Source organism: Colias eurytheme, chromosome 13 (genome assembly GCF_061535395.1).
Source record: "Colias eurytheme isolate Ceu_HAF_F1 chromosome 13, ilColEury1 Martin Lab GWU primary, whole genome shotgun sequence".
NCBI lineage: Eukaryota > Metazoa > Arthropoda > Insecta > Lepidoptera > Pieridae > Colias > Colias eurytheme.
In genome coordinates this window covers 8001204-8011373 of record NC_142992.1, presented here as the reverse complement: position 1 = coordinate 8011373, position 10170 = coordinate 8001204, and the positions used below count along the sequence as shown (strand labels likewise).

Genomic DNA, 10170 nt, shown 5'->3' with positions numbered 1-10170 from the left:
CCTTAGCCTACCTTAAGCGTAGTACAGAAAAATAATAGGTTTCAGAACTCATAAATAATTTGAATCCTGATTTCTGACTCTTCCACCTTGCACTGGACAGTCCCTCTCCTAGGTGGAGTAGCTCTTTTCTTTATTAATCTCCATTGAAAAATGTATAGTACATAATATAAGACTGGAAATATTAGGAGAAGAAATAGAAGAATAATTATATTGTTTTCTATAGTTATGCTAGTTTTTGTAAACCAATCTTAAATCTATACTAGTCTCGAATCCACCCAGATACACGAACGTTATCATTAAAATCGGTCCACCTGTAAACCGTTTAGGAGGAATTCAGTGATCACACACTGAAATAATAAATGTTAGTTTGTATCTCTATGTGCTCTCATATTATAATATAATGTTTTCATAATGTAACATTAGCACACATTTGTGAAAAATATCAAGAGTAAGGAATCACTATGAATAAGCTAGCCAGCCACAACCATACTAGTTTCCTGTGTTGCAAATACAAATGATTAATTTCATTTTAGGGGAAAGCAAAAATAAACCCAATGCATTATATTTTAGACATTTTATTCCTCTATTAGGTATCAACAAAATAATATCTACATTCTCAAAATCATATGTATACATACTTCATTTGTCGTTGAGACAAAACCATAAAATAAAGGTAAAATATGAAATGCACTTTTAAGAATTCTCACATAACCAGTTTTGGCATTGATTCAATATTATGGTGGACCTATTGCAATATTTAAATTTTTTCATTTGATTGCCAGATGACAAATTCTTTGCCTATTCCATTAACTAACATTAAAGCATTTTACATGTTAACACTATAATGTGTATTTATAATAATAACATAATTAAGTGCAAACTATTGTAATATAATATAATTTGGTTTCTTTATCGTGGCATTGGAGGTAGGCTGGGCATAGGTCCGGTCATAGAAGCATTTGTTCCCAGTAACACCTGAAACAAAAATAAGAATATTAAAATTGACTTTATTGGAACTTAAATATATTCAGTTAGCTATGTATACAGTAAAAGCTCCTTATTCGTGCTTCCTTCATTAGTGTTTTAATTTTTCGCGGATGGAAAAAATGAAGCTAATTCCTATATTCGCGGTCTAGAATTCTTTATTTGCGGATCGAATTGGTTCATACATAATATATGTATTTACCTAAACAAAAATCATTTGTTATCCTTTGTAAACGCCTGAACTACAAGTATGAATTTATATATAGATGTGAAGTTTAATTGGTTGTCTGTGACTAAATTGCATAATATTATGTCACAATGATAATTATTTAAAGGAATAGTCTAGCAAAGCTCATTATCCTTAGCACTATTTGAATGCTGAAAAAAGTACTGAAATTATTTTTTATATGTCTATGCATGATTAAAATAAAACTTATTAACATACACCAAAAAGTGAAAGTCAAAACAAAGAAGTGTAACAAAACTAAAGCTTACAATCTCTGTAATGGTCAGTGGATCTTTCACAAGCATTTTAATGAGTTGAATAAGATAATATTTCATTTCATTGTTTTTATATAGATCCTGATTCAAGTTACCTAATGTCTTCTTTTTATACCAATACAACTCTTAATATAAAATAAGTCAAGTGTTTTTGTTATAAACAAAAAAAATCATCAAGAGAAATACTTTAAACAATAAATTCACACGGCCACCAGATATTGACATGACTTACCTGTTTTTGTTGTGACTTCTGCATTTCTTCAACTTGTGCACGCTCAACCTCGAATATGACTGGAGCAAATAAAATGACTGAGGAGCTTGCCACAATCCACATCAGGGATCGAGATAGTTGGTATAAATTTTTTACACCTGACCTAAAAATAAAATTCATCTTATTACATAATGACCCCAAATAAGTTAATTTCGAAGTGTAAATAAAGATCAAATATTTGTTTTCTTACCAAGTATTTGTAGTAACAGTGTGTGTGCCATTTCGGACACATTCTGGGAACATTTCTGTTAATCCCCATAGTCTCTCAGACAATGATTCATCGGGTTCCTGAAACAGCAGCACTTATTACTGAATCCATTTCAAAACAAGTAAATGTTAATTCAAATAAGAAGTATTACACTCACATCATCATATTCTTTGAGGGATAGAATATTGGGCGGGTTACTAGCTGTAGGAGACGTCCCCAACTGTCAACAATAATTGTTATTTAAAGAAACATTCAGCCAAATCAATTTTTATCACATCATTAACGTACCGTAGGGGTAATGAATGTATCTTCTGGCCTACGTTCTGGAGTATCATCTTTGCTTGCTGTCAAAGATTCCATTCCGCTGTCGCTCTGTTCGTTTTCATCAGCCAATTCCATTAACATATTACAGGTTTTTAATTTAATAAACGATTAATGAAATTTACTACTCTTTACAAGTTAATAACCTCGTGTTAAAATTCACAAAAATTATTGAGGAGAAGACCAATCTCCTCACTCACTTTTGTCTACGATTTTTTTTTAATACCATAGATAATAGTGAACTAAATTATAGGATATGTAAAATTCACTCGTGTGCAGTGTGTATCGTTTAAATTATAATCTATGGACGATTTCGTGTTTCTTGGTACCTATATTATTAGGAATTTGGAAGGTAAAAAAAAGTATATTGCAAAACTTTCTTCACTTTTCTAACAACCAATTTTTATATGATTTAGATAATATACTATAATAATACATAGGTATTATGTTAATTAAACTTAAAACCTATTCCAGATTGATTTAAGATTAATTAACATATTATTTAAGTCCATAAATAGACTGATCGTGTTTATTTAACTCAATTACGAAAAAATAGCAGATTGAATCTGTATGAAATTTGGTTAAGTAGCTAATAAGTAATAGTACACTCAAAGATATAAGAGGTCGCCCCATGGTCGCCCTGTTACCTATCATTGAACACACTAAATAGAGCATTCTGTGAATAAGCATCTGTTTCTTTTTAGATCGATTAATCGGTACTTTCTACAATCTACATTACCATTATTATGGAAATATGGAGTTCCATGAGTGAAGCGGTAGCTTATGAGTGCTTTTATAACAGACTACAGAGACGTGCTATTCTACGTTGCTGTGGATGCGTTATCATCCAATCATATACACTGATGCACAATGCACATTTAGCTTAGCACTGGTGGAAACAGATTCAGATAAGATACGTTTATAATGGAAGGATGCTGTGTGCTATGGATGTGGATGCATCGCATAGCTCGAGCTTCACATCTTACTCGCACCGCTACGTAGCTTATTTACAATGTACAGCCTATTACATTTTCGTAGCATAGCTGCATAGCACATCTTTGGTGGACAAGCACCCTAAATCAAAGAATACTTATACTCTAAAAAAGAGCCCTAAATCTAGTAATCATAAAATATTATATTATTTACTTGGCATTCATCTGGAGAGCTGCATGTACAGGGACGATCAATAATCATGGTAAATAATTAGTTATATGTAATACATTCTCCAATAAATACTGTTTAAAACGTAGTCTATATTTATTTAATAATTTGCAGTTTCTGAATACTTTCTTTTAAATTTCAAACTTTTGCAATGACTTCTCATGACATGATTCTAAAAAATAAATAGTTTGGAAAATCCAAAAGTGCACGCCTCATAATTTTTTTTTAATAATTATTTATTAATTATTATTTTTGTTTATTTAATAACAATTAAACCACATCGAATCAGACCCTGAAAAATGAAAGGGTTCTATTCCTGAGCATACTCAAGCGTAAGAGAAAAAAGATGTAAAATTTTCGTCGGCGCCATATTGAATTTTAGTTTTGACCTCATATTGGTTAATAGATACCCCAATAACCATGAAAATGACACCCATGACGAAAATATGTAAAATTTTCGTCGGCGCCATCTTGGATTTTAGTTTTGACCTCATATTGTTTAATAGCTACCCCAAAAACCATGAAAATGACACCCATGACGAAAAGATGTAAATTTTTTGTCGGCGCCATCTTGGATTTTAGTTTTGACCTCATATTCGTTAATAGCTACCCCAAAAACCATGAAAATGACACCCATCACGAAAAAAAGTCAAATTTTCATCAGCGCCATCTTGGATTATAGTTTTGACCTCATATTCGTTAATAGCTACCCCAAAAACCATGAAAATGACACCCATGACGAAAAGATTTCAAATTTTCGTCGGCGCCATCTTGGATTTTAGTTTTGACCTCATATTGGTTAATAGCTACCCCAAAAACCACCCACATTTGCAAATGTGTTTGCTACTTAGGAAAAGTTCAGATTTAAAGATATAAGTAGGTAATGTGACGAATTTAATTTATTTCATTCCGACTGTTTCTCGGAATAACATACATTTACTAAGAATTGCATACAATGCCGGTTTTAATATATTGCCGGTAACATAATATTATGTATGATAATAATTCTTAAAAAAGTATTTTATACATTTCTTAAAAAGCTTCGATATCGTATACAATAATACAATTCATATTCAAATTGTTGTAAAATAGTCACACTTTTTTAAGTTGGTTGAATACACTAAAATACTTATAAGGATCGTACCTACTAATAAAAGTAACAAAATGAATTTTTAAAGTTCCCAGTAATCTTCTGGAATCAATTTCAATAAAAATATAAAAATTCACTTCAAAAAAAAAAAAAACAGCCGAGTTTTTTTTTGTTTATTTAATAACAATTAAACCACATCGAATCAGACCCTGAAAAATGAAAGGGTTCTATTCCTGAGCATACTCAAGCGTAAGAGAAAAAAAAAGATTCGATTAGTAAAGTATTTCGGTCGCTATCGTGTTAACAAGAAAAAGGATCCGCACATACAGACACACGGACGTCCAAGACAGAACTTTTTTAAACTGTTTTTTAACTAGTTTAACCCTTATTAAAACGCTGGGAGCTATACTTCCCACGTCTCAGATTGAAGTAAATCGTGTTTCATTTTTATATGCTTAAACCTAATGCAGTGTAATATTTATCTACGCAATCTTAACATTTTAGAGAACTTTTTTTCATGGAAACACTTTTCAGATAATTATTACATGTCATGGTAAACACACGTCAAAGTCAGGTGACATGATTTTGCAGCCGAAAACGACCGTTATTTTTTAGTTTTTGGTGTAGTGCTCAAAAAAAATTAGATAAGTAGATTTGAGTTCTAGCTATGTAAACTAGACTATATTACGGTTGCGTGAAACGTAAAAATATGCCCAGTATATTTCGTTTATACCTTGGTAGAGTCGATTGAAATTAAGTCTTTAAGTGGGAAGATATCATCCCAGTGTTCGTCACTGCACACGACATTCGGAAATTCTATATATAAAATCTGTGTGTCTAAAAAATCTTTTTTAGTTGGTATAAGCAACTTATTTATTGTTTTTTGTTATTTCCTGATCAGATAATTAGAAATCTTAACTCAATACATTAGTATTTACCTATTGTTTTTATTTTGTTTTAGAAAAATGCCATTTTTATGTTGAAGTCATTCATTTTTCAATTCCCGAATTCTTCCCTCAGTAAAATAAACTTGCATTGATGAGTACTTTCACCTCCTTTATTAAAAAACTTGATCTTTATAATTTTTTACGATAACATTAAATTCACAAGTGGAGTCAGGGCAACTAACTAGTGTTTTAAAATATTGATGTCTGGAGTGGACACTGGGAGCTATAGTTCCCACCTTTCCAAACTTTTTACAAGAGAGAACAGATGACGGGATATATACTTCCCACCGAAAAAAGGGTACTTCCCCCCCACTAACCCCTTTTTTGTGTGTATTTTTGAAATCTACGACCCAAAATTACCAAGGAACGTATCTTACTTCTTTGTTAGCTCCTCCACAGGCTCGCGTTTGAATAAGGGTTAAATAACAAAAATGACATCAAAAATATCATGAACGTTAAAAATAGTGTTTTTTCTTAATATGTGTGTGTATGTATTATCTTACAAGTGCAATGTATGATACATAAAGACATTTTAAGTTTGAAAAATCAGATGTTTTGCGCGAAGCGACAGTAGTACCCACCTCAACGCTTCGCTTATGAGGCGTGCAATAAAGAAATAAAATCTCGTACTTCGTTACAAATGAAATGCAACTGCGAACAAAAAAATAATTTAGAAAAGTTACTTTCGCATATTTTTATGATCATTGTTTATTTTTAAATTGTATTTAATAACAATAAAAAATAAAAAATATTTATTATCATCGCGATAGAGTTCTGTAGAACAAGATTTATAACGTAAAGTATTATCTGCATTCAGGCACTTTTTTGTTCTGTAATCTATGGTATCGTTCTAAATTTTATTATCTGTCAAGCTCAGAGGAATAAACCCTCAGAGGAATAAACCTATAGAGTTCTTATATTGAGACAGAACAAAATACATATTTTCTAATCTACTTACTCTTAGTCAATAACAGCATAAGTCAGATTGAGATAGCGATAGAGTATCTGCACTGTCTTCAAACGTAGCGCGCCGGCAGTCAGTTTGTTTTCCAACCAGCTGGTGGGCTCAGTGCGTCAAGTGTTTTTAACGAAATATTTAGAAAATATAAAGTGTATAGTGTTTCTTTTTATTTGTCAGTGTGCTAAAATGACTATTGTATGTTTAGCTACCGGCTATTACTAGTCGAATGGGAGTTTTGGATGAAAACAATGAAAAAATATCTTTCCATCGGTAAGTGATTTTCAGCAAATTGATAAATATTTATGTTCTAACCCTATTTGAAGGTTTTATCAAGCGCTTTTTTATAAGTTTATGTTGTAACTGTAACATTTACCCACTTAATGGGGTTGTGGAATACAAAAGAATTAAATAATTTTTAAAAAATGTCACAATATTATCACGTTTGGCATTTTGTTTACCACCGTAGTGTTGTAACACATCTAGCGTATATTATCGATTTATGACAAAAAATCTATTTCATATTAACGTTGATTTATTTATTTTGTTTCTTATATCAGATTTATATGTAGTTGTTGTTGCAAATAATAGATGTAAATTTTCTACAGCTGGAAAATAAAAAATACCACGTGGTTGTTTTATTTGACTTATCTGTTTAGTTTGTTGTTTCTCTTTTAGATTATTAATAAATTCATTTTGTTTTAGATTTCCAGAGCTAAATAAAAAATGGGTATAAAACATGAGACGTGTAGATTGGACGCCGTCAAAATTTGCTAGATTGTGTTCACTGCATTTCGAGCCTGCGTGTTATCAAGATGGATACTCTAGAAGAATTGTGCAATCTTACGCTTACGTTTTTTTTGTTCCTTTAGATAATAAATACATTTGTGTGTGAGTGAATTTTTATTTGGAAATTTTTTTACACATTTACTTTAAATGTGTAACTATGTGAAAATTAAACGGTTGATTAAATGACAGTTCTCATAGATGAGAAACTACTATTGAAATACATACTTAATATACATGCGTTTTCAAAGAAAAACCCGCATAGTTCCCATTCCTGTGGGATTTACGGGATCAAAAGTAATTTTTCCAAATTTAATTGTAATCGGTTTAGTAGTATTCGCGTGAAAGAGTAACAAACATCCATCCTCACAAACTTTCGCTTTATTAGTAGGATGTAAGGAAAATGTTTTCTTTAAGACTGTCCTTTTATGAACTTGTTAAAATTCATGCTGACTGTGCCTTTCTCCTCACTCCTTTAACTTTATCATCATTTCCATCTTTATTTTAAATTAGTTACATTTCAAGTTTTAAAATATTCTTATAGCTTACTTATAGCTTTCCGCCCGCGTTTTTAAAGAAAATCCCGCACAGTTCCCGTTCAGTGGGATTTCCGGTATAAAACCTATCCTATGTGTGTACATACAAAATTTCATTGTAATCGGTTCAGCAGTGAAAGAGAAAGTTATCCATTCTCGCATAATTTCGCATTTATTATATTCGTAGGATTAAACAAATAATGTATTCAACTGAAATTAATGATTAATTTTGTTTTTTTTATTATTTATTATTTCACGAAACCGTAAATGCATAATGCATTCACGATTTTATCGATTGAAGCACATCCCATCACTATCACCTTCTATCTATCTAAATACGTACCTATAGTAAAAATGGTGCCATGACTATGTTGAAACGTAGCTTGTAGTCTATAGCTATCTCATTCTTTCATACGACGTTTTCTTTAGATAGAGAGAAACAAATATATGTAAATTGTATACGCTCGATACAAGTACTCTATAGGTTTATTCCTCTGAGAATAAACCTATAGAGTTCTTATATTGAGACAGAACAAAATACATATTTTCTAATCTACTTACTCTTAGTCAATAACAGCATAAGTCAGATTGAGATAGCGATAGAGTATCTGCACTGTCTTCAAACGTAGCGCGCCGGCTAAGTTTTGTTTGCCTTCCAGCTGGAGGTCTCGGTGCGTCAAGTGTTTTTAACGAAATATTTAGAAAATATAAAGTGTTTAGTGTTTCTTTTTATTTGTCAGTGTGCTAAAATGACTATTGTATGTTTAGCTACCGGCTATTACTAGTCGAATGGGAGTTTTGGATGAAAACAATGAAGAAATATCTTTCCATCGGTAAGTGATTTTCAGCAAATTGATAAATATTTATGTTCTAACCCTATTTGAAGGTTTTATCAAGCGCTTTTTTATAAGTTTATGTTGTAACTGTAACATTTACCCACTTTATGGGGTTGTGGAATACAAAAGAATTAAATAATTTTTAAAAAATGTCACAATATTATCACGTTTGGCATTTTGTTTACCACCGTAGTGTTGTAACACATCTAGCGTATATTATCGATTTATGACAAAAAATCTATTTCATATTAACGTTGATTTATTTATTTTGTTTCTTATATCAGATTTATATGTAGTTGTTGTAGCAAATAATAGATGTAAATTTTCTACAGCAGGAAAATAAAAAATACCACGTGGTTGTTTTATTTGACTTATCTGTTTATAGTTTGTTGTTTCTCTTTTAGATTATTAATAAATTCATTTTGTTTTAGATTTCCAGAGCTAAATAAAAAATGGGTATAAAACATGAGACGTGTAGATTGGACGCCGTCGAAATTTGCTAGATTGTGTTCACTGCATTTCGAGCCTGCGTGTTATCAAGATGGATACTCAAGAAGAATTGTGCAATCTTACGCTTACGTTTTTTTTTTGTTCCTTTAGATAATAAATACATTTGTGTGTGAGTGAATTTTTATTTGGAATTTTTTTTACACATTTAGGTACTTTAAATGTGTAACTATGTGAAAATTAAACGGTTGATTAAATGACAGTTCTCATAGATGAGAAACTACTATTGAAATACATACTTAATATACATGCATTTTCAAAGAAAAACCCGCATAGTTCCCATTCCTGTGGGATTTACGGGATCAAAAGTAATTTTTCCAAATTTCATTGTAATCGGTTTAGTAGTATTCGCGTGAAAGAGTAACAAACATCCATCCTCACAAACTTCCGCTTTATTAGTAGGATGTAAGGAAAATGTTTTCTTTAAGACTGTCCTTTTATGAACTTGTTAAAATTCATGCTGACTGTGCCTTTCTCCTCACTCCTTTAACTTTATTGATCTTTATTTTAAATTAGTTACATTTCAAGTTTTAAAATTTATTTTAAAATATACTAGCTTTCCGCCCGCGTTTTTAAAGAAAATCCCGCACAGTTCCCGTTCACGTGGGATTTCCGGTATAAAACCTATCCTATGTGTGTATGTACAAAATTTCATTGTAATCGGTTCAGCAGTGAAAGAGAAAGTTATCCATTCTCGCATAATTTCGCATTTATTATATTCGTAGGATTAAACAAATAATGTATTCAACTGAAATTTATGATTAATTTTGTTTTTTTTTTATTATTTATTATTTCACGAAACCGTAAATGCAAAATGCATTCACGATTTTATCGATGGAAGCACATCCCATCACTATCACCTTCTATCTATCTAAATACGTACCTATAGTAAAAATGGTGCCATGACTATGTTGAAACGTAGCTTGTAGTCTATAGCTATCTCATTCTTTCATACGACGTTTTCTTTAGATAGAGAGAAACAAATATATGTAAATTGTATACGCTCGATACAAGTACTCTATAGGTTTATTCCTCTAAGCTGTCAAGTTGTCTCTTGTCACTTG

At 31.1% G+C, this 10170-nt stretch overlaps 1 protein-coding gene across 1 annotated transcript; it reads right to left on the bottom strand.

Annotated features, from left to right (window-relative positions):
• Window positions 1-559: 559 nt before the first annotated feature.
• mge (translocase of outer mitochondrial membrane 22 homolog mge) lies at window positions 560-2501 on the bottom strand. The gene is made up of 5 exons (XM_090108630.1): window positions 2253-2501; window positions 2122-2184; window positions 1947-2044; window positions 1718-1859; window positions 560-975 (listed from the first exon to the last, which is right to left on the bottom strand). The coding sequence occupies exons 1-5, from the start codon at window positions 2367-2369 to the stop codon at window positions 910-912; spliced, it is 486 nt and encodes a 161-aa protein (XP_089964756.1). The 5' UTR covers window positions 2370-2501; the 3' UTR covers window positions 560-909.
• Window positions 2502-10170: the final 7669 nt, after the last annotated feature.

Coding starts and splice junctions, on each gene's coding strand:
- mge (XM_090108630.1), bottom strand. CDS start 2,369: ATGTTAATGGAATTGGCTGATGAAAACGAACAGAGCGACAGCGGAATG. Junction 2,185..2,252: donor ATACATTCATTACCCCTACG/GTACGTTAATGA, acceptor TATTGTTGACAG/TTGGGGACGTCTCCTACAGC. Junction 2,045..2,121: donor CCCTCAAAGAATATGATGAT/GTGAGTGTAATA, acceptor CTGCTGTTTCAG/GAACCCGATGAATCATTGTC.